Source organism: Lepidochelys kempii, chromosome 17, assembly GCF_965140285.1.
Source record: "Lepidochelys kempii isolate rLepKem1 chromosome 17, rLepKem1.hap1, whole genome shotgun sequence".
Lineage (NCBI taxonomy): Eukaryota > Metazoa > Chordata > Testudines > Cheloniidae > Lepidochelys > Lepidochelys kempii.
Window position 1 is genome coordinate 19847295 of NC_136396.1, and position 25023 is coordinate 19872317.

General features: G+C 43.1%; 2 protein-coding genes across 8 annotated transcripts in view; one reads left to right on the forward strand and one right to left on the reverse strand.

Annotated features, from left to right (window-relative positions):
• On the reverse strand, window positions 1–13916 carry MDH2 (malate dehydrogenase 2). Of its 2 annotated transcripts, XM_073316203.2 has the most exons (10): window positions 13728–13913; window positions 11164–11281; window positions 9400–9568; window positions 8400–8483; window positions 6520–6629; window positions 5631–5756; window positions 4866–4943; window positions 2767–2866; window positions 1736–1887; window positions 1–319 (listed from the first exon to the last, which is right to left on the reverse strand). In XM_073316203.2, exons 2-10 carry the CDS (start codon window positions 11170–11172, stop codon window positions 188–190), a joined length of 960 nt encoding a protein of 319 aa, XP_073172304.1. In that variant the 5' UTR covers window positions 11173–11281; window positions 13728–13913; the 3' UTR covers window positions 1–187. The 2 variants fall into 2 exon arrangements, with proteins under 2 accessions (XP_073172304.1, XP_073172303.1); XM_073316202.2 differs by lacking the exon at window positions 11164–11281 and having other exon boundaries at window positions 13728–13916.
• The window catches only part of STYXL1 (serine/threonine/tyrosine interacting like 1), a 24360-nt gene continuing 13013 nt past the window's right edge, over window positions 13677–25023 (forward strand). Inside the window, exons 1-8 of one of the 6 annotated variants that reach the window (XM_078849204.1) lie at window positions 13684–14041; window positions 15106–15212; window positions 17404–17465; window positions 18842–18980; window positions 19375–19431; window positions 21346–21491; window positions 22951–23096; window positions 24270–24364. In XM_078849204.1, the coding sequence (XP_078705330.1) occupies window positions 15110–15212; window positions 17404–17465; window positions 18842–18980; window positions 19375–19431; window positions 21346–21491; window positions 22951–23096; window positions 24270–24364 (748 nt within the window). In that variant the 5' untranslated portion in view covers window positions 13684–14041; window positions 15106–15109. Of the gene's footprint in view, window positions 14042–15105; window positions 15213–17403; window positions 17466–18841; window positions 18981–19374; window positions 19432–21345; window positions 21492–22950; window positions 23097–24269; window positions 24365–25023 lie in introns of all 6 variants that reach the window. The other 5 variants (XM_073316204.2, XM_073316207.2, XM_078849205.1 and 2 more) reach the window with 5 other exon arrangements.

Genomic DNA, 25023 nt, shown 5'->3' on the forward strand with positions numbered 1-25023 from the left:
TACCCTGAAAAAAACCAGGAGGCTGTTTTATTGATGAGTAGAATTCCAATTGACAAATTGAGAGCAGATAATACACTAATACAGAGTGACTTCGATCAAAGCTTGTGCTTTGCATCTGGAGTCTTTTAAAGTGACATGATGCCTTAATAAATTAAGGAAACTGTGATTCTTCTTCCCTATCCGCTCTTCACTTCATGCTCTTCACAAACTCCTCTCCCTTCTTGATAGAAGCTTTCAGCTCAGTCATGGCCTCAGCTATCATCTTTTCTTCGTAAGGAGAGATCTTGCCAATACCTAGATTCTTCTCAATTCCATTTTTCTGACAGGGGAAGAAGGGTTTTTGGGTTACACAATCATTGCATTCTTTAGCAAGGAATAGCTTTCATATCTGTGCCTAGTTAGAGGGTTAAACTTGGGTTTAAAACCAAACTTCCTCTTCCTCCTCAGGTCTCTAGAACTGGTACATCTGCAGGAGAATCTCACAAAGCAGTTCAAACATAGCTCCTATATTTCAATATGAATTTCCTACCCACAGTCAGGATGGGGCAAAAGAATGTGTCCCGTCTAATTTTAGGACTGACTCCTTCCTGGAAGAGGAGCTGAAATACCAACTGCTCCTTTGGTGCTTTCATCCCTTCCCTTCAAGTGTTCTGTTTTCCTAAAGCCACACACTAGTCCAACGACCTGAAATTTACTCTGCAGGAAGACGACCATCACATACATTTTCACCAGTGGCTTCCAATGAATTTTCAAATCTCTTTGAAAGTTATCCTTCTAGCTTTCTAGATCCCAGAGAGTTTAGAGACTACCACCCTGTATCTGACCTGCTTGGCCCACTTATTTCACTCCAGTCTTTACTTCTGTCCACTCACCAGAGTGAGTACAATACTCTTTCGCTGTCCATAATTAATTCTTTCCTACAAGGGCTGAAACTCCCTTTTCTTTTTGTTGCCTCAAAAGCTTCTCTTCACATAGTCCACATAAAATAAAACGACATTACTGTGTTTTAATGACACTATAAAACTCTCTTATGTCACTTCCAGAGGCCACAATCCTGAACCCAGCACCTGTTCTGGCCACATCAAACTGCAATTCCTGGACACCAGTAGCACTTTGAAGCCTCAGTGTGACTTCCACACACACAGGAGTCAATGTGTACAGGATTTATTTTAGTAGATTAAGTTAAGGTGACCAGACAACTGGGCTTTTATTGACATTTTGAAAGCTCTTCATCAATGGAGACACTACAACCTCCTATTTAGAGTGACTAGGAACCAAAAGTTCAGGCCGAGACGTTGATTTAAATTAGAGGACCTGGTTACCCAGTCAATTCAAATGCAGAACTAAAGACAGGAAACAACTGAAACAGGAAGTTTGCACTTGCCTGAGTAAGGAAGGTACTAAAATAGCCAAGCCCTTCTTTTATTTAGTTTTGTTGAAACACCAGGAGCTCAAAAGCTATTGCAGATATTTCTTTAAAGTATTCCATAGTCCTTGACATTTTTAATGAGAAATTAAAATAGCTTTATGAGTTTAAGGCACTGCCCAGTCAAACAAAAACATTAGAATATGATTATTAAAAGCCTGAACCAAGTATCCAAAGTGTTAAAATGCTTCCTGAACAAGTGTTGCATTAGCCAAGCAAGCTAATTCTGCAACACCCTTCTGGCTTAATAAAGTACAATTTATTACTTTAAACATGTCAGTTAAAAGCACCACCGTCCAAGATACATACCCCAAGTAGCAAAGGTGTGGAGAAGTATGGGCACTCTGTTTCTTCCGATCTAACAAAGGAACATTCAATAACCCCTTCCTTTCCATTCATTGCATCCAGGACAGAAAAGACAAACCTGGCACCAGCATATGCCATAGATAAGGTGGCAGATCCTGTGCAAACAGAAGTCAGAACAAAAATATGAGAGATCCTAGTGGTATGGACTAATACACTTGTTATTAAACTTTACACCCAACTGAGAAGTTAGTACTAGTGTAGGATGTAAACTGGTTTACAGTCTCTGCTGTTTGAATAACTGTCACATTTTTGGCTAGGTGGCTGCCACAAGCTCAGAAGATACCGTAATTACATATTTTGAATACTTCGGAAGCATCAGAACCCGTCCCCATCATACCAAGGGCATCTTTTCTTTTAAAGAGGTTGCACGGGGGGGCGGGGGGGAAGCAGCTTTGCCTTTTACTGCACTATATATCAAAAGGAGCAGAATAAATTTTTCCTTTGTGACGTTCCTCTGCTTGTTTTTTCACATTTGCACTCGCTGGTCCTTACTTCCCTCTGTGCTGCAATGAGATAAGCAAGTTGTGTGTCTTTTTTAAATAAAGAAGAGCTGTATAGCAGAAGGGAGCAGTAAAGGGCAAGAGTTGTGCTTAACTGTTCGTAATTAACTGTACGCTCGTCAAGTCCGAGGGATGTCATAGCACAAGATCAAAAGCCCTGAATCGAACACTAAACAGTAACTTTTGGCCACTGGCATGCCATTTTAGTGGTATGTGTTTGACCCATTTAATTTGCTGGTGGCGAGGGCTGTTGCACAGTAATAGATTCCATACAGTAGGTTACTGTTTAATCCCACCTTAAAGACTGAATTGCTTCTAAGCATGTCATTGGCAGCACTAACCCATTTGCACAGATTTGTAAACCCCAACGCATTACATCGCCCTGTGGTTTCCAGTCTATTCCGGAACAGAAGAGTACTGCTCGCCCTCGGAACTGGTCAAACAACAGACTCAAAACAGTTTCCAAGAACCAACCTGCTCCTGCTTTAGCTTTCACAACTTCAGTACCAGCCTCCTGAATTCTCCCTGTAAGCGTTTCCAATTGATCCTGAGGGAACTCCACTTTTGGTGTACACTAAAATGGAAAGGTATCAGTTATCAGTAAATCTCAGCATTCTTTCGCATTCATTATAATGCTTTAGAGGCCTAAATACCCACACAGTATTTTTTATATTCCTATAGCAATTTTCATCAGCGCATAGTCGAAGTGCTTCAAAGCAGGCAGACACGTATCCCCATTTCCAAGATAGGCAGAGCCATTATGTAGCCTGATCCAGTTGCCATCAGAGCCAACAGAGAAGCTCTCATTGACTATAAATAGAGCTAGATCACACCAAGTGATTTGTCCAAGGTCAAACTGCCACTTAATGGTAGAACTAGGAAGAGAACCCAGCAGATCCATCTTGCAGCCTCTTTCACCAGACAGACTCCCTTCAAATAATGTGCATAGTAGGCTTTTGACTTCTCAAAGCTATACACTAATGCAGGCCTGCACAACTCGTAAAGCGGCAAGGGCCATATTACTCCAAAGAAAAACAGCTGAGGGCCAAAACCCCCTGACCCCGCGGAAACACCTTCCCCCGCAAAAACAAACCCTCCTTCCCCAGTGCCACCCCGCTGGGTGTGGGGGGGTGCAGGGGACTGGGGAGGTGTGGGGGGTGCAGGGGTCAGGGCAGGGGGCTGAGCGTGTGGGGGGTGCAGGGGGCTGGGTGTGTGTGAGGCGGGTGCAGGGGTCAGGGTGGGCTGGGGTTATGGGGGTGCTCACAGCAGGGGCTGGAGGGGATATGCCCTGATTCCAGCCCCTTCCCCAAGGCCACGCTCCCTCCTCTTCTCCTCCTCCTCCTCCCCGGAGCAGGGAGTGTACTGAGGTTCCCCCCCCACTCCTGCCGCCACTGCCCGCTCAGCTCATCATCCCCCCACCCTCCCCAGCTCGCCTCCTCAGCCCCCATCCCCCACCGCCAGCTCACCTGCCCCCAGCCACTGGCCTCTTCACCACCCCGCCTGCCCGCCAGCCAGCCATTGGCTTGCCCCACCCTGCCACTTGCCTACTCACTCCCCGCGGGCCGCACAGTGAGACCACGGGGGCCGCATGTTGTGCAGGCCTGAGTCACTAATGGTTTCCACACCTCTAGCACAGGGGATTACCTCAAGGAAAGGTCTCTGGATACACACTGCTGAGAACCTCGTCTGCTGCTGGTGTTTACAAGGATTGTGAACACTTAAAGTCCTCTGTTCTACTATGGCATCATCCACACCAACCATTAACAAATGTGCTCCCCGCATTGCTAAAATAATCTTTTCCAGTCATTTTGGCACCCACCCCTTTACTAGTTTCCTCCTTTTACTACATCAAACTCAAGATCCTGGACCTTCCCTTCCTAGCTCCATATAATCACACTCCTCACTTACACTTGAGCATAATTCCTCCCATTCCCAGCCCTCTCTCCTTACTGTTCCCCATCATGTCTTGTTAGCACTCATCTATCACACATCTCTTATCTTTGCAACAACCCACTTCCAGGATTCCTTCTTCCCTTTTTTCAAAGTCTTGTGTTTCAGGCACAGGACTGGGGGTCAGATGTGGGTTTTCTTCTCATTGCTGCCCAAAGACTCCCAGTACAACCGTTGGCCGTTCATTTCATCTCTGCGCTTCAGTTACCGACACTTCTCAGAGGTGGATGCCGCTTAACTCATTTACGGTTGTGAAGTGTACACAACACAGTGAATTTCACAAATGCAGGTACTAATGATCTCTCTCAGCTCTCTTCCCTAAACAGATGTGCCACGCTCTTGTCTATCTTAGACTAAAAGCTCCTCGAGGAAAAGGGTCTTACTCTCAAATGCCACATAAGTTTATGGCGATTTAGAAGTCAGAGGAATTTTAGGTTTAGGACTTTGGAAGTGTGCAGAATAAATTTCCAATCGTACAGCACAGTCCCTTGTGAATGAGCACACACAGATAGCTGGAAAGAGACATCAGCAACAGCATTTCAGATGAACACTAATGCAATACTGAATGGGAGTGGGGGGGAAGAAAGAACATTTCCATACATTGGGTATTTACTGTAACATACCTGAGAGATCAGAGGAATGATAGTCTTCCCTGCATGGCCACCAATAACAGGAACGTTTACTCGAGCTGGATCTAAGCCCTGCAGGAAAACTCATGGCTTTAGCAATTATTTTTAAAAGCGTCTGGGCAAGAAAAGCAGTATGCCTTTAGACACAGTGTGCCCTTCTATCCTGGACATTTAATCAGACACCTGCAATGTAATGCTACATGGTGTAAAAGAATGCAAGCGGTTTAAAGTCTAGTCATGTTCTGAAGAATGAATTAAAACCACATCATAGAAATCTATGTTTGTTATCCCGGTGAACTTACTCTCACTAGGCTTTTATAAATGAACTGAAAGGCCAGCACTACAAACTCCACCCTGCATATGAAAATCAAGCTGTTATCCCACAAGACAACATCCTGTAACAAGTCTGTTGCTCAGTGGGGCATGTCAGAAACCAGCTCACTCTTCCACAGTTGCATTGGACTCTAGCACTAGCAGGAGTGAAAATGCCACTGTCAGTAAGGTAAACGTGTGGCTCCAGACTCAAGCTGCAGCTATGAAATTCTCTTCTGACGACAACTGCACTGTGAAGGACAGAGACCCTATCCTTAGACTATCCAAAGACTGCAAATAGTAAAACATGTCCCCTCATCCTCCAGGTCTTGGGGAATCTGAGACCACTTGGCTCTTTTCACTCATGATTTATGACAGAGCATTGCTAACATGAATGGTAAAGGTTCATAGCGACAAATCTATTGAAGCAGGAAGATTACAACCTACCTTTAGTTCAGCCACAAAAGTATTTGCTCTGACAATGTCCAGTGTGGTAACACCAAAGATTCTGTTCGGATTATAAACCCCATGCTTCTTAAAAAGTTCAGAGGTTATTGGGATGGTAGAATTTACCTATAATTGAAAAGCAGGTAGGCATGCATTACCCCACTAATACTTTTTGGTAGCTCTTAAGTTTTAACAGACTTACAAACCCTTACCAGGTAAATATCAAACAAACTAATAGTTACAAAACTGAGCTTTTGTTTAGAGAAAAATATAAACAGACCTCACTAACATTGTAGAGTGAGCCTCTTTACCATACCTATGATGTCATTTCTACTGTACCATCACAATTTTATTACACAAGCAAGCTGACAGTAGTGCTCAAATACCTCTGTACATACTAGTGTCCAGTTTTCCTGTGTTAAACGCATTCAGCAAACAAAAATTTATTCAAAGTCTTTGTCGATAACTAAACTGAAGAGCAGAACTCAGACTGGCTGAAATAACGCTTCAGCAAGCGTGGATCAAGACGCTCACTGGTTCATTCATGTTATGAAAGGTTGCATGTTAAAGAACCAAAGCTTCTAAGCAGACTAATTTACTGGTAGTCACAAATCCTGTGTAGCTGTCTCTTGTGGGTGTACTGCATGCTTTTGGTTTAGGACTGCTACACCATTTTATGCCTATAGAACTGGTCATATTCACAGGACTTAAACATGAACTTGGAAATCTAGCTCTAGCCAATTTGTTTTCAGTCACAACAAGATTGGAAAATGTGTTAATAAGGGTGGTACTACATTAATTCTTGGCTTGTTAATACAGTCAGTTAACTAATGCTGCTAGTCCCTTGGCTTCGTTATGTATTCAGACTCTCCCAGACATTAACGTTTACCGGGTTAGCAATAATGCAGATCATGGCTTCTGGACAGTGCTTGGCACACGCAGACGTCAAATTCGCAACAATGGTAGCGTTGGTATTGAACAGGTCATCACGGGTCATACCTGGGAATCAACAAATTGAATATCATTCCAGAAGTTAACCAAGTTGTTCCCATTACAGTGGTTAGGGATGTGAGCACATCCTAACCCCATCATAACACCAGGAGGGATCAGTGTTGTATTAGACCCCACCGAATTCTTTCCTACTTCTCCTGGCTGGAGACTCTCCACTTCTGAGAAGGCAATTCATGTCCTCCAAGGCTAGTGTCAAGGTTATCCCTTACAACTAGCTTCTGCTAGGAAGACACTTAGGCCTGGTAAACACTTAAAAGTTAGGTCAACATAGCTACACTGGTCAGGGGTGTGAAAAGTCCACACTCCTGACCGATGTAGCTATGCCAACCTAACTCGCAGCATAGATAGCTTTGACAGATGGTATTCCTACAGCAATGGAAAAATCCATTCTACTAGTGCAGGTTGTCTCTACACTACAGGGTTATGTCAGCATAGCTACGACAATGTAGTTCTGCTGGTAATCTCCACAGTGTAGACATATTCTAAACTTCTCACTCCTCAAATATGCTTGACTGCCTACTGGCCTGGGGAGCAGGTGCCACAGGTCATAACCCTGGTGTCTAGACAGCAGCCTAATGTATTACTATCGCCACATCAGTCCGGACAAATACCAGTAGGGGCAAACATTCAAAGAAGAGTGCACAGTGTTTACCCCATTTTACGTGTCCAGGTACTTAAAAGGCCCTTATCACTGTAGTATCTTGTCATTAACTGTCAAATATGGATACTCTGCTCATTGTATGGGTGCCACAGTCCTCTCTGTGAAGGCCAAAAGTATAACTGGGTTAAAAAAAAAGAATTGAATAAGTTCATCAGTGGTCCATCAATGGCTATTAGCCAAGATGGTAACAGAACGAAACCCCATGCCCTGGGTGCCCTTAATCCTCTGACTGCCAGAAGCTAGGACTGGACAACAGGGGATGGATCACTCAATAATTGCCCTGTTCTTTTTGTTCCCTCTGAAGCATCTGGCACTGGCCACTGTCAGAACACAGGGTAATTGGCTAGATGGACCATTGATCTGACCCGGTATGGCCATTCTTATGTTCTTCCACACTATTGGTTACATTCCTAACACAATAGTTTAAGAACAAGATTTAGAGTCAAGAAGTCTGGATTTATATACCAGAGTTGGGAAATAGACTCCCTGTATGACCTTAGGAACAAAAAAAAAAAAAAAAAAAACACCAACAAACAAAAAGCAATTTCCACTCATTTGTAAAATTCAGGTAATACATCACAAGGGTGTTGTGAAGCTTCATTAACATTTGTACAGTTCTCAGATCCTCAGAAGGGACAGTAGTATAAAAATGTCAGTACTACATTAATTTTATACTCCCAAGATTGGCCTCTAGTCCCAGTTAACAGCAGGATAAAATGAAGTTTTGTTCCTGGAACATCCATCAGTACTACTTTCAGCATGAAGCCTTTATGGGCTTTTCTATGATGCTTATAACTCTAGCATGAGTGCCTCATATATTCAATAATTCATTAAATACACACCTGCAAGGTAGGCAAGTATCTCCCTTTTACAGATGAGGAACCAGGAAACAGAAAGATTGTCTAATGTCTCACAGGAATTCTATGGCACAGCCAGAAACAGACCCCAAATGTTAGAGTCCATCCAGTGCTCTAAACCCAAGATGATTTTCTGAGGGACTTGCAGACTCAAGACATAAGTAATGGTGTAGCATTTCAGGCCTTACCACAATAATCCAAACATTTTAGAGTGCTACGTTCAATAAAATTAAGACCTACCTGGTTTTCTAGGGACTCCTGCAGGAATAACTACAACTTCACAGCCCTTCAAACAGTCTGGCAACTGCTCAGATCCAATAAAACCTGCAATGGAAGATCCAGGTAACTATGCGGTTACTGTTCCAGTGAAAGATTAAACTGTCCAAATCAAATTTAGTAGTGTATGAAACTGTATGTTTAAGGATATCCATGTTAATTTTTAGTGTAGCCTTTGCCTTCTTCAATATTAATTTCATCCCTTAGAGTGAGAATGGCTAAATTTTACTAGAGGGACTCAAACAATCTAATATGCAAATACCTCTGTCCTCAGAAGAAATGTTTGTAATTATATTCCATGAATCAAAACAAATCCCTATGCCTCCTATCAAGCACCAAGCAAAACTTTCTCTTTTGATAACAGACCCTATAAATGAAATGGAAACCAGAAGGGTAAACATATCATAAAAGTGAAAGTTTAGATAGAATTTTTCTTTGAGATTGCCTATACCAAGCCACATCCTTGGGAGAGGCATTCTAGAAGTGTAGATTCAGACAGGCTATCTCAAAGAGCTACTATGGTAACCGGTTTTCCCTACAAAGTTCTGAGTTTATGGAAGTAAGAAAATACAGCTGCTAGCTAAAGTCTATGATCAAATGTCTCCATTTTTACTGAATTTATTCTGGTAGCCAGTGTGAACTTTCACATTAACCATAAATAGTTTTTCAGTGGACAAAAAAAAAAAAAAAGTGAAAAAGTAGCTAAAGATGTTCCGACCATCTCAGCAGCAGCTGATCTATTTAACTAAATCTTGTTCTGAGAAGTTATTCGGAGAAATAAGCCATTTCCAGTTTTAGTTTCAAGTTAACAGGAATTTAATTTATAAAGGACAAGTAGTTCCCCACTTCATATACAGTAATATTGGTGTGTAGCCTACACGTAACACATTTAAGAATCATTTCAAGCTAGGACCGTTGTGCACACAGTAACGTGCCTCAGATAATTTACAATGACTTACGATACCTTTGACATTGGCTCTTGTCTCAATGTGGCTGAGGTCAGCTGCAACACCAGGGGTGTGAGCAATATCATATAGGCTGAGGTGGCTCACTAAGGGGCTATTCTTCAGTAGAAGGGAAAGAGGTTGGCCAATCCCTCCAGAGGCACCAAGCACTGCCACTTTAGCATTGCTCTGAGGAGAAAAGAAAGAAGGACACACATGGTTTTTAGTAGTTACTCAGTAATGGCTTTGGAGCCTTCATCACACTTTTTTGCTACTGATTTTTGAAGAGCTCTATTTGTCTAAGTTTAGTTTTGTTTTAAACCAGACAGTGGGCAAACTGGATTCAAAACTAAATTCTTATGGAAGACATAATTTCTTAAAGGGAATATCAGCAGCAAGTCTTTGGAGAGACAAGACAAACATTTAAGAGATGCATGCTTCTTCAAAGCTGGATTCTTTTCAGTAAGGAAAGGTAATCAAATAAACAATTGTCTCTCAATTTGGAGATTCCCTCCCCCCCAACATGGCAAATGCCATCCAGAACTCTGCTAGGAGTACTGGCCTACCAAATTCAAGACCATGAAAAAAAACAACCGTGAAATCTGGTCTTTTGTGTGTTTTTACCCTATACTATACAGATTTGACGGGAGAAGACTAACATTTCTCAAATTGGGGAACCCCACACACACCCCCACACACAACACTCCTACAACAACACTGTGAAATTTCACATTTAAAATACCTGAAATCATTACATTTATGATTTTTAAAATCCCGTGGCCATGAAATTGACCAAAATGGACTGTGAATTTGGTAGGGCCCTAGCTATGGGTCTACCTTCTGGTTTTGTAGGGAAACACAATTCTGTGGCTATTCCATTTTTAGTTGTCAATATGAGAAGAAAGAATCTGCTTTCCTCCTAAGCTAGCTCAGTGAGTGACCATGCTGCAGGACGTTCCAGCTACTTATTCGATTAGCAGCTGATGAGTTGTATCTTGAGCTGCTGCATCTCCACTGCATTACTAGCTCTAGTGTTAGCAGCATTTGGGCTTCAACCCACCCTCCATAACAGGCCAGCTAGCTCTAGCTTAAAGCACCACAATCAAAATAGATGAGTTTGTGGACAGGAGTTGCGTTAGGGGCAAAACTTGAGTTATAGTTCAAGTTAACAATGCAGGGAAGAAAAATCCTGAAATGTGGCTGCTAAATTCATGTGTTCGCAAACAAGCGGTGCATCACTTTTTCTACTGGAGTGGCAGGAACCACTTAACTGCAGTGTTAAAATGGCATGGTCCGGTGAATCATTATGAAGCCTCTATCCTCTACAATAGATTGCTAGTTGATGAAACCCAACTCATGTAACTAAACTGCCATCTGACAGCACTAGATCAGGATGAAGACACACTGGTAGAGCAGTGAGAGAGAACACTCGTATGGCCTTGTTGTACCATCTTGTGTGACTAGAGGACCTTTACTATGCCTGATTGACAATTTTGAGCCTTTAACAAGCAGTACATGAACACACAAAGGTATGCTCCTAACCAGCTATCAGGTTGCATGGGTTAGCATAAAAGCGGAGCGCAAGTCTTTGAATAGATTTCTTGAATGAGTGCTACTTAGCGCTACTGCTTGAAAACAGAAATTTGAATTATACAGAAGATTCTATTTTTAGTAGTTCGCTCTTGCCATGCAGAATTCTGCTCTTAGTTCCTGATTAAGAACTCTATCCACTTAGATTGCAGAGAGTGAATATGCATTAAAACGTATTGTTTAGACTAGGTTACCTGCTGCATTTTTCAGAGGTAGTTTCTGACTCGTAAAAGGGCTGCCGAAAACGAAGTTTTGCATTCTCACCTCTGCACTGCCTCATGTTCATATTTTTAGAAGGAAAATTAAATGCAGCTGAAGTTTAATAGAAGAAAGTTTATTTTACTGATAGAATTATCTTGCTAAGGTACATTGGAATCAGTGCCCCTTTAAAATGAATGTACTGACTCAGTATATAAATCATATAGCTTTAATGACTAATGTTTAAAGCTGGGATTTTCAAATGGGCCCAAAGGAACTGGAAGCCCAAATCCCACTAAGAATCAATGGGAATTGGGCCCCTGAACTCTTCAATCCCTTTGAAAAATCTGTTTAAGTGGCTCTATCTTTAAAGGGGGAAGACTATATCACTGTGACAAAACAGTAATTAGACTATTTATCAAAACGTGGATTCACTTTGGCAGTAATCCAGCCTGCTTGTTACTTGAGAAAGTAAAATTCTGCATAAATGCTCTCTCCCACAGAGATCAAAATCTAGCAATGGTCATAGGCAGTGTACTGCTATGAAGTGACCAATGAACCTCAAGTCTGCATTGTTTGAAATCACACTTAGGGTAAGAAGTCTTATAAATCTTTTAAATGACTTGAAGTCATGAGAAAATTAATAGGCAGTGAGTTCATTTCTAAGTATGTCTGAATGTTTCTATTAGTCGTCCCCTTTACACAATCAGCTTTATAGTCTCTTGCGATTAAGACATAGTCCTCTTAAATGAACACTTCACCACTGAGAAATTATTTACTTAAGATAGAAGGCAATAGAATGCTAGTCTTCCCCCCATGACAAAGACCAAATTTCATGCATAAATTGACTTAAACAGATTTAATCGGCAGCCTCCACCCTTAATTCCCATCATTACTTTGAAACAATTCAATATTTATGTTCAGGAAAGGATTGATGTAATCAATACCAATCTACCTCTCAGCTCCATTAAAATGTTGTCAATATTTAGTCGCCACAGACCTGCTGATTACTAGCTACATCTGACCAATAAGAGACCATTTCTGTCCTGATCAGAAGTGAATAGCCAAAAGGATAGAGAAGCAGAATGGCATGTTTATTTTGTGGCCCAGTGTCACAAAATTAATACCTTCAACTATTTGTGTTGCTGGACACCTAAAGATGTCCAATATGCCCCACCTTTCACTCCAGTATTTCAGGGTTGCTACCCCATGTCTAGCCTGTTTTGTTGTTTGTAGTAACTATTTAACAGGCGATCCAACTTAAATAAGGTAATACTTGGTTGCAGTGTTGTTGCAACCATGCTGGTCCCAGAATATCAGCAAGGCAAGGTGAACGAGGTAATATTTTTTATTGCAGCAACTTCTGTTGATGACAGAGAAGCTTTTGAGCCACACAGAGGTTTACTGGACCACAGTTGGTCCAAGAAAAGGTATTACCTCATCCACCTTGTCTCTCAAGTTAACATTCGTCATTCAAACGCAAGCATTAAATTGAACAAGCGGCGTGTAACACTGTAACTGACTACACGTGCCATGGGCACAGTAGAGTTAAACTGAAAAGACCCCATTTCAACACATCTGATTTGTCCCACAGGAGACAGGCGGGAGAGCACACGCCTAAGGTAGGCTGGACATAGGGTACGAACGGGAGAAAAGCAACAAGGAAGCATGGGAAGGAGGACAGCAAAAAAGGATGAGCAAGCCCAAAGAGGCGACGGAAGGACTGCCAAGAGGCATTTGAAAAGAAAAATGCCTGACGCCTAAAACCTACAAGCTCAGGACAGGGGCCGCAAGGAGCGGGGAAGAATCGCTGGCACCTGCGACCCCGTGTAAAGGGGAAGGGGGGGGGAAGCGACCGGTCGATCTCGGGGGAGCGTGGCCTCGCAGCCAGGGCAAGTCAAAGGCAGTCAGGGCTGGGATGTGCGGTGTGACCTTGGGGCAGTCACACCCCGGGCTGCGCTTCAATTCCCCCCATCTGGAGAGGGGGAGGGGGCTGCCCTACAGCCAAGGCTCCCAGGTGGGGCTGCCTGGCCGAAGGGGGCGGGAGGGGGGGGTGCTCGTGGTGGAAGGCGCCGCGCGGGGACCCCCTCCCCATTTCACCCCAAGCAGCCGGGTCCCGGGGCGGGGCAGGGACTGAAGAGCAGCGCGGCGACGCTCCCCTGGCGCAGAGCAAAGCGCAGCCCGCCCGCGGAGGGGAGCGCGCGGGGCAGCGCGGGGGCGGGGAGCGCGCGCGGGCGGGGGGGGGAGGGGAGCGGAGCGCGCGCGGGCGGGGGGGGGGAGGGGAGCGGAGCGCGCGCGGGCGGGGGGGGGAGGGGAGCGGAGCGCGCGCGGGCGGGGGGGGGAGGGGAGCGGAGCGCGCGCGGGCGGGGGGGGAGGGGAGCGGAGCGCGCGCGGGCGGGGGGGGAGGGGAGCGGAGCGCGCGCGGGCGGGGGGGGGGAGGGGAGCGGAGCGCGCGCGGGAGGAAGGGGAGCGGAGCGGAGCGCGCGCGGGAGCGGGGGGGGGGGGGAGGGAGCGCGGGCCGGCGCGCGGGGCAGGCCTCGGGCCCGCGCCCGGCCGGTACCTGGGCCGAGGTGGCGATCCCCCTGCGGAGCGCGGCGGCGGGGCCGCTGAGGCGGGAGAGCAGCATGACGGGCCCGGGACGGTGACTCCAACGACCTCCACCACAGGCAGCACCGCGAGATCACCTCCGCCCCCGCGACTCCGGCCTCCGGGCAACGCGAGAGCGCCAGCCCCAAGCCCCGCGAGATTTGCCGCTTCCAAGCGCGCCCGGGCGAGACTGCGCCCACCAAAGGCTCGCGAGAGCTGGGCAAGGGGTGGTCCCCAACTGACGTCAGCCTTGGTTACGGCCGAGCGTCGCTGCGTAGCAACCGGGAGGTGAGCTGGGAGTGGGGCTGGGCCCAGGGCTTTCAAGACCCCGCCTGAGCGAGCGCCATCTGGACAGTCATAATGGGTACCACAGGGGGCACAGCTGCAGGGGCCGCGGGTGTCATGACAACAGACCTCCATGGGTGCCATGGCAGCAAATGCCACAGGTGCCATGGCAACGGATGCCACAGGTGCCATGCTAATAAATCTCCATGGGTGCCATGGCAACGGATGCCACAGGTGTGATAGGTGCCATGGCAACTGATGCCATAGCAACAGACACTGGGTACTACCGCTACACACTCCATGGAAGTGGCATTGAACAGAGTACTATTTTGTATTAATTGAAATTTGATGTCATATATTTTGACAAAATATAAAGAGAAACTCCAAGGGGATGGTGGGCGGGGAAGGTTGGATCTGGTCAGAGGAAGATCTCAGGCTTTTCCGTCTCCCATTGCCAGCAGGAGTGGTGTCTATCTATTCTGTTTCCTAACAACACAGACACTTGGGAAACACATGTTTCTAAATTACTGAGAAATAAATTGTTAATGACCATGGCCCCAATCCTGTGAAATGCTGAGCTCCTACATCTGCCAGTGGAGTCAGCCTCAGCACCACTCAGTCCCTAAATATAGAAATACTGAACATGGATTTTTTTCTCCAAGAAAACAATTTTAAGAAATGTTTCAGAGTAGCAGCTGTGTTAGTCTGTATGATTTTAGGCAATAGGATCTGTCCTTGTTCGTTTCATATCTGAGTGATGTGCACAGGTTTGGATGCTCTGTACAATGTACATTATATTCCATTTTTATATTTCACTATTTAAATTAGATTTTTTTAGATTGAATTCTGACCTATATTTTAAAAAGTCTGATCTTGCAGTTCTCATGGAGCAAATATCCCTTATGAAGGCAAGGATTTAAGGACTCAAGCTTGGGCTCAAAGTTATTGTTTTCATTCATAGATGAGTTGGGATGAATAAAAAGTAAATTCTTCATGTTAGCTTGGTTATTTTGCAAGAACTCACTTTTTAAGAATGTATTGACTCTTTAATTATTATTTCCATCCAGTAAAATGGCAGGGTTGGTTCTCTGTGAGCCCATAGAGCTTTACAACATCTTGAACCAGTCCACGAAGCTCTCCAGGTTAACTGAGCCTAACTATCTCTGTTTACTGGGTAAGCTAATGAGAGTGTTGATGTGTATTTTTGTTGTGCAATTTGTCATACAGGGGCTAAATTGTTGGAAAACTTTGTATGTGCTTTGGGAGTGACCCAACTGCCATAAAAGTCAGTGAAAAGATGCCTAGTAACTGTAATGGGAGTTTCAGAGTAACAGCCGTGTTAGTCTGTATTCGCAAAAAGAAAAGGAGTACTTGTGGCACCTTAGAGACTAACCAATTTATTTGAGCATAAGCTTTCGTGAGCTACAGCTCACTTCATCGGATGCATACTGTGGAAACTGCAGAAGACATTATATGAGTTGAATCAGGCCCTTTGTAAAATGACTGTACAAGGTTCAGGGCAACAGGGATAGGTCTCTCATTCCTGTTTGAACCATTAGTATCATATGATTGTATGGTGCCCAGAGGTCTTTGTGAGTCACTGTGATTTTATGTATAGCAGTTAGTATTTTACTTTGTAGCTGCATCTTTTATTAGAATTTGGGAGACTATTTATCTTCGGCTATGTCTTCACTACAAATATAGATGTGTTTTACAGTGAGATAATTATTTGGAGATAAGCATCTCAATGTGAAAGCCTAGCTGAGACGAGACACAGGAGTTGACTTGTGTCCACTAGGATATCACACTGAGGTGGCTTTCTCAGAATAGGTGTCTTAATGTAATAAATATACCTTTATTTGCAGTGCAGACATAGCCTTAGAAGAGGCACCATTGTCTTGAGGACTGAGCATGTGTCTGGAATCCGGGAAAATGCTGAGTCCACTGCTTGCTCTGCTGCTGTCCACTTAATCTCTCTGGACTAAATTTAGAAATGGTGTAAATGAAAGTGTTAATTGCGTGCCTTTAAGTAGGTGTAACTTACTTGCTGTGGGGGGTGGAAGAAAGGGGTATAACAGGAAAAGCAAGTAACAGGAAAGCAGACACCTCCGGCTTTGTTGCCGATTTGTATTATTTGCTTTCTCTGACACACCACTCTCCAGTCCCACCCTGTCAGCATGTAAATTACACCCTTAAGTCACCTTAGAATCATAAAATATCAGGGTTAGAAGGGATCTCAGGAGGTCATCTTGTCCAGCCCCCTGTGCAAAGCAGGACCAATTCCTGATTTTTGGCCCAGATCCCTAAATGGCCCCCTCAAGGCTTGAACTCACAACTTTGGGTTTAGCAGAAAGCTAAAGCCACTGAGCTATCCCTCGTGTACCTTACCTGTGTGTAACTTACAACACCTTTTATATCATCTCTGAATTGGCTCTCAGTCAATTTCCCCTCAGTCAAATGGTGATAATGGGCCAAATCCATACCTGGCGTAAGTCCATTTAATTACACCTGGGATTAATTTTGCCTGATAATATTGCCTTCCTCACAGAGTTGTTGGGAGGAATAATTAGTTAATGTTTGAACGATGCTTTGAACACATGAAGTGCTATATAAATGTTAATGAGTTATATTATTTTATAATAGGAACTACTGATTCATTTAGAAATTTTTCATAGACATTGTTTTAATGTTGCCATATTATAAAAGTGGTCACGTTAAAATGGCACCTACATACTCTACACACTTGCTCTCTGGGTGCGTTCCATCATATCTATTTAATGGATGGATATATATGGATGGATGGATATTTAATAGATATCTATTTGTAATAACAAAATAAATTGTAACTATTATTTGGGTTAGCACAGTAGAGGAATAGAGTTATGGGAGAAATTGCTGGATACTGGTCTGGCTTTTGCATCATCAATAGAATTGTTTGCTAAATTCCAGTTGCAGCACCAAATTCTGCCCTGTATTACATTTATGCAATCTCCATGCAAGGACTGCAGACTTTGGTCCTGCAGAATCTTTGGTCCTGCAGAAATCTGCAGAATTTCAGTGATGAAATATGAGAAGGAAATAATGCAGCTTGATTTTCAGACCCCAGGTTAAATTCATAAAGCTGACATCTTGAAAAAATATTGTTTTGCTTGCAAACGGATACATTTAATCTGAAAGTCAATAGGCACAATAAACATGGAATCCCATGAAGAAATGTTTACAATCTGTATTTTGGTGATGGGTATCTAGTTGTAAGATTTGTAGAGCTCTTTGCAATCTAAACTGCTATTGGCTTCATTAGGAGCAGGATTCTGTCTTGAAGACACTATGTAAGCCATTCACACAATCTTCATTGTTATTTTCAGATGCCCGTACAAAGCGTGAGTACAATGAAAGCCATGTGATTACAGCAAGAAGGGTTAAACAGGTAAGTTACGGTTTCAAGTGGGTTTGTCATTCATGTGTGCTGTCCATGACCTTCTGTTCTGGTTGGGGGGAGAGGGGTACACTAATGAGCATATCACCTGGTCAGTGTCACCAAAAGGGCTCCAGGGAGCTGACAGCAAGCTAAAGCTGCCCCTCCTCCAGAAAGTAGCAGTGTAAACACCACTTAGGCTTCTCAGGGGGGTATCTTTCTAATGCACAGCAGCCCTTGCTGTCATGGGAAGAGAACACTTTTGTATCCCTGTGTTCCAGCAGGGGTGAATGCTCTGGATCATTAATGAGACACACACACTAATGAGTCTAGGATTTAGCATTTAGCAATGAGATAGAATTAGCCGAAAAGGATGAGGAACTCCCCTGCCTGGTTCTGGAACGTTTAAGTTATCCCACAAGAGTTGATGCAGATTAGGGTAGGAAAGAGGGGAAGTGAGATTATAGTAGCCTAAAGAAGGGAGACATTGAAATTGAATATCACGAAGAATATTCCAGCAATAAGAGCTATTACACTGCAGAGTTGTCTAACAAAGGGCTGAGGGGAAACCCTCATTGCTTGAGATGTCTAACATTAGAGAGGACAAAGCATTCAAAAATCTACTGTATTGGCAGGTAAGCCGACAAAGTGACCTTCTAGGTATTTTCCATCTCTAACTTCTGGGATTCACCTAAAGGAGTTATTTACACAAGTCCCATTAATGGGAACTGTGCTTCTAACTCCCTTAGGTGGCTTTGCAAATCACAGCCTTAAGTGCCTTCACTGGTAAACATCACTGCATTCAATAAAAATTACAGGTGAAGATTTCAAGAAAATAGGAACAGTTGAGCTGGTCTAAAATAGTTCCATGGTGACCATTGTAGTGATAAATAAATACTGCAGGGCTGGAGGCTGCTAACTTAGGGGGAAACACATTCAGAGATCTGGGGGGGAAAGCTGATGCTCAAAGGACAGGATGAAACAAAGGGGTGACTCTGAGGAGGCCACACTGTCCACTGCTTTGCATTTACAGTTGTGCAATGTAGATGTAAATCGCTACCATTCTGAAGTAGTTATACCCACTTTACATTGGTGTAAATGATTGCTCAGGGTGAAAGGCAACAGTGAATCAGGAATGAGTTGGTGTAGCTTACATTTTCTTGCAGTTCCTCGGCATATAAATTACACACCACCCTAGCTCTCCCATAGACTTAGACCCAGACCCACTTGCTGACATGTAAATTACATCACTTCTGAATTCTGCCCACTTTCTTCAAACTAAGGTACAAACTAAGGTACTAAGGTAATTTGGAAGAAATTGCTAGGGATAGTTCCATGAGGAAAAATGCAGTCCCCCTCCTAATAAGATTCTTTTGTGGTTTTGCTAGAATCCTATGGGGGAATATCTGGTACCTGAATCAGTTGAGCTGGAGTGTGTCAAATATTGTGTCGTGTATGATGGCAAAACCAGCTTTTTGGATGATACCTATTATGATGATTATGAGGAGAAGGAGAAGGATGAAAAGGGTATGTTTACTGGCTAGCAAGAGATTCTTACTACAGCTCACAGTTCAGCTGTATTCTGTTCTCTTCTATCAAGCTCACCACCTTGGTATGTGAATGCCTCTCATTCCTCATTTGCCTTTGTTACCTTACTGCTATTTCAAATAACGTGACAAGAATATTTAAGTGCACAGCCTTTATTTTGGTAAATACCATCAATAAGCCTCTGTCTGGCATAATATTTCACATGTTCTATTCTAGGCTTTCTAAACCTAGATTTTCTTTCATGGTCCCTGGGTCTAGGCTGGCTCCTCTTCTAATATGTGTGAACCCTTTACTTTCAAAATTATTTCAGTGAAAATAGGCTATTTTTCCCAGTTCAACTGGGGTTGAGTTTGTTTATTTATTGCTTTTTTAGGGACTAAAGCTGCCTCAGAGACCTCAAGATCTAAATCCAGTTCTTCATGTTCACAAAGTGAGTTCTTTCTTTTTGTTAGTAAGCTCAGGATAAAAAAAAAGAAGAATTTGCATTATCATAGTTACAAAAATAGGACTTACCTTTAATGAGAGTAGTAATTAGATGAAGTTCTGTGGCAAATGCTTAGGTCTGGAAACCCAGAGACTAAAATGCAGATCGTGGCACTGATAGCTTTGTGCATCTGTTGAGTTCATTTAAAGATACGAGGAAACATTGAAATTATTTTTTCCCAAATGGCAGATTACCTTTTAGACCCTGAACTTGTAGTGACATGGCAGCTCATTGCAGAATCACAGCCCTGGCTTCTAGATCTCCCCTGCCCCCCGTTATCCAGTGTTGTGATAACAGTTCTAGTTAGCATAGAAGTATTTTGCAAATACAGATGTTTTTAAGAGGATATGATCCACTTTGTGCACATTTCACCTTGTTTCAGGCATTAGTTTGAAAGTGACAAAGCTAAGAAAGTTGACATTTCAACTGCTAATTTCTTAAAAGTAGCTTTGTGAATTCTGAAAAGCCAGCTAGTTGCTATTTTCTGGATAAACTTTTCCAGAAAACCTAACGAAAGTCTTGTCTACACATGCAGCAGCACAGTGTGGTTTTTCACACCCCTGAGCGATGTCAGTATCCTGGCCTAATTTCCTAGTGTAGACCAGGCCTAAGAAGTGAACAAACCCGTACCTTGCCTTTGGTATATGCTCCAATCAGAGCTTTAGGCCTTGATTCTGCAATGGCCTGTCTGCTCAGAGGTCATTATGGAATAAAAGGCTTAGGGCTCACATTCTGTACAGGAAAATCATTGGGCCTATATGTTCAAAAGTGACGAACAATTTGGAGTGCTTCAACTTGAGACTTCTTAAAGAGACCTGATTTTCAGAGAGCGGGTGCTCGGCACTTTCTGAAATTCAGATACCTTTATGGTGTCTCAACTTGGGCACCCCAGAATTGATACACTAAATCATTAGGCACTGGAAAATGTAAAGCCTTCATCTTTGCATCAAGCTCATTGATTTTTTTCTTCTGTATCTGTGGTACGTTGTTCTAAACATGTAATTTGATTTGAAACGGTCTGATCGAGACTCCTGTTCTAAATCTAAGAGCCAATCCTACAGACATTTATGTACATGCATAACTTGCTCACAGGAATAGTCTCATTAGGTACACACTAAAATGGGACCTTATTTCAGAGTTTTATTGCAGAGAAAATCATCTCCAATGAGACATGAAAAATGGAATGCGATGGAGAACCAGAATCAGATTTCCATTGTGCTAAGTTAACTGCTTCTAAAGTAGATACAGCTGAAGGCAATCAGAGATGAGTCTGGGGAGGAAAACATCCTACATCCCCTATTTTTAGCCTCACTTGGGGTCATGTTAAGATCAAAGATGGGAAAATTTCCCAAGGCACGTCCCTGTGTCCCCTCTGCCTTTTGTTTGGTGGCATAATGAGGCAAAGAAAAAGCCACCCCAAGAACCAGGAATATTATTTAGTTTTAAAATAGCAGTACTTCCCTGAGGTGTACCTCACTGCAGGGGATCCACAGAGAATAACAGGAGTTAAAATAATACCTGGACCTATGACAGGAGCAAGAGAAAGAAAAACATGTTCCCCACAGGGAAAAAAAAAGTGACAATAGAAAAAGAGGTTCGCAGGGAATGTCAGAAACATCCCCAGTGGCTTCCTTACAGCAGCAGTGGCTGGAGAGTGATTGTAGCTTTTAATCCTGCTCTCTCAAGGTTCTTCAGACATCAGGGTGAAATCCTGGCCCCACTGAAGCCAAAGGGAGTTTTGCCACTGATGTCAGTAGGGTCGGGATTTCACCCCAAGTACTCAGGGCCTGTTGGAAATAACCCTCTCCCGCATCTGATTCCCTGCAGCAACCATGTATAATAGCTTTTCCATGTCTTTAGATGCTGAGGTAGGGGCTGCCATCCAGTGTGCCAGAGTCTTAGCGCAATTAACCCGCCACCCTGTCCGCATCCTGAAAGGAGGGTATGAGCGCTTCACTGCGTGCTACCATTTCTTGAGGACTCAGAAGATATTCTGGATGCCTCAGGTGAGATTATTGGAGAGAAGGGCCAGGCTTTCATGCTATAAACAGAATTTTTCTATGTACATTCAACTAATTCCAGTGAATTCCCTAGTAATAATTAAAGGGACAATGTCAATCTGCTGTCTAGTCAATTTTAAAAAAGGAGTCAAAAGTCATTTCAAGTAATACCCTTGCCCCTGAGTCCCTCTGCTAATTTTTGTTCTTTTACAACCACAAGTATCTATTTTTCTCTCCCTGATGTTGTGGGGAAAAACTCACAAAAACAACAGAGGAAACTGACTAACCGGAAAGTGCGGTTAGATTAAACAAATCTCTTTCAGTTATCCTCATCTGAGATGTTATAACAATAGCAGGTAAACATGTTTGGCGGAAATTGTGACTGTTGTTTTTTTTTTTTTAATGATATGTCTTTAATAACTTCTTACATGCAATGGCTTTCATCCCAAAGGATCACAAAGCAAATGGATACATTTTTTTCAGTATTGACTCAGGGAGAAAAGGGCCACCTATTGAGTCACTTATATTATTTCCAGCAGCGTTCTCTTATCCAAATATTAACCTGACTGGAGCCTGCTTAGGCATGAGAGATAAGCATCCCACTTTAACATCTAGGGCAAGGCTTAAAAAAAAAATAAAAGGTAGTGACACGTCACTGCAACATGTCTTTTCTTTCTGTTACTTCTTCTATTTCACACAAGCTGCAAAGGAGAAAATTAATTGTTTTTGTGCCCTTTTTTGCTTCTTTGTGATGCCTGACACTCCATCTACCTCAATTCTCACGGCAGTTACAGTTAGATACAGCATTCTCCTATCTGCCTTCTCTAAACTATTGTTCAGTGCAGCTTTGTGCTGTCAAACAGCTATTGTGTCTCATCCTAGTGAGGGCTGCATTTCAGTGGTGAACACTGGTGCACAGTCACTACTCAACTCTCTTCCCTTTCACCCTTGGCATGGCTACAGAATTTTGTCCTTAGCCTTCATGCTGCCCAAATAGTAGTCTGCTAAGCTATGCTCAGAATTTTTCATGCTCTGGTAGAAGCGATGAGTTGGAGTTGTGTTATGCAGTCACACTATATCTGCCTGTCCCATTTGGCAAGTGGTTTCATTTGGCATTGTACCGAGTAATTAATAAACTATAATTAATCTGAGGTACTAGTGTCCTTCCCTACATTACAAAGGACATAGTCTATCTCTTATTCTTTTTTTTATTCCAGCAGGGCCAAATTGGCAGTGACCATGTTAATTTCATTGACTGAGTCTAGAGATAACTTCTGATCTTCAGAATATCTGTCTGATTAAATGAATGTACTCCATTTCTGTTTGAATGTAGGTGCAGAACATAAACTTAGCACTGGTTCATTTCTTCTCAGGATTCAGGTTTAAGAACTTTACAAACTAAGATTAAGGCAAATAGATATACAATTCTTTCAACTGCATTGATCCTTTTGTTTCTCTTGTGCAGGAACTGGATGCTCTTCAGCCATACCCTGTAGAGATATTGCCCGGTCAGTTATATATGGGAGATTGCAGACAGGCCTGTGACCAACAGATTCAGAAGGATCTGAAAATCAAAGCACAAGTCAACATCTCAGAGGAGATTGCAACACTGTAAGTCAAATGGTCCAGTTAGATTTACATCGAAGCTGCATGTTAGGAAACCTTCCAGGAACCTTGTGAGATACTCATTCAGTCAGAGTAGGATGGTGATTAGAAGTAGTGGGATAAACTTAAAGCTATTTCATGCTTGTTCTTCTGACTTCTCTGCTATAGAGGTTGCAAAGCAATGACTCATTACTGCATCAGCCTACCGTAACTCAGAAGAAGTGAGACTATGTAGAGCAAGAATGGGATCTTTAGCACTGGGACCCAGATCCTCAGAGGTACCTAATCTGGGCCTAGGAGTTCAACACTTAGCACCAATCCTCACAATGAGCCTAATGCTAAATTTTGAAACAACATTTAAGAGGAAAACTTACAAACCAACATGCTTTAAAATGCAATTCATTTACCTTTTGTGTGATTTCTCTTACTTCTTTTTCTGTATTTGTCAATGACTGAAGCTATTTGACTAGCCACTCAAGTCAGTGGGTGAGTGATATTAGAACTACAGCTTGATACAGCCAAAAACCCAGTGACATTTTGCAAGGATGTGACCAGCATGAAGCGAGTGAGGAAGAATATAGCTTTCTGCCTGGTTACGTCTGCACAGCCAGTTTTACTAATAACCAAGCATTTCTTGTGTATCTGGCTCCAAAGAGAACCCTCAAAAATCTCAGAGAACTCTCAGCTCTGAGTCACTGCTCATTACATGAAATGCATCTGCATAGCTTAAAAATTCCTCTTCATTGTTTTGCAGCCTTTTCTCAGTGAGGTGAGATACCTTGTAAGGTGTATAACACCTTAATAAGAAACCACATGGAGCAGCATCTGTGTATGTTAATTATATATTTAGGAAACTCCTAAAACATGTCTGACATGAAAGAACACTTGCTTTCAGCTATCTGCCTTCATCAAACTCCCAGGTAGAACATACTATAGGGTCATGTTAATACATAAATACCAACACAGTTTAGGGTGGCTGACTGATAATGGAACTATTGGTTATGCACCTAATGCAGCCTCAGTGTCTTACTCACCCTTCCTTACTATGCTGATGACAATGAAAAGTTATTACTCATGGAAATGCAAATAAAATATTACTGATTTGCCCCAGGCAAGTAGAATTTGGCAGAGCTACTTTATTGGCCTGTTTAACATCTCTTCTGTGCGCTCCCTTTCCAGTTTCACAGATGAAAGCAAAACACTTCATGTGTCTGTGGCAGATTCCCCCGACGCAGATCTTTTTTCCTTTTTCCCCACCATTTGTCACTTCATAGGTGAGTGGTTTCTGATCTACAACTATCAAGTGTGCACACTGTTCCTTTGAGTGTGGAGGTTTGTAGTTTTAACCCCTAGAAACATGGTCCCAACAGCCACTGCTTACTGGAGGTGTTCAGTCCATTTACTGGTGTGATGGGTTCCCCCACTCTCGGGGTGCCGCCTGGAACTGGGGTAACACTGAGCCTGCCTGACCCACCAGCCTGGACTCCCTTTTTACCCTGTAATGTTGTGACAAGTTGCTAAGCTCTCAAAGCTTGCTATTTCACCAGCATACACACAGGTAGGGATACACTCAGGTGCAGCACTACGCACACAGGTTCTTTAACCAGCCCCTGCATGGGAAGGCAAAGCTAAGGCACCTCCCTGTTCCTAAGGCATGCACCCCGCTCTAGAGGGTAAACCCAAAATTATACCATCTTGCGGTGCACAGAGAACTGTATAGCATAAGCTCATGAAATTCGCCCCCTCCCTCAAAGTGGAGAGGCATATACACAGCTTTCTGCCCCAAGTTATGATTTCCACACACTGGTTTTAGACAAAACAAAAACAAGTTTATTAACTACAAAAGATAGTTATTAAGTGATCATAAGGGATAGCAAATAGATCAGAGCAGATTACCTAGCAAATAAAACAAAAAATGCAGCCTAAGCTTAAT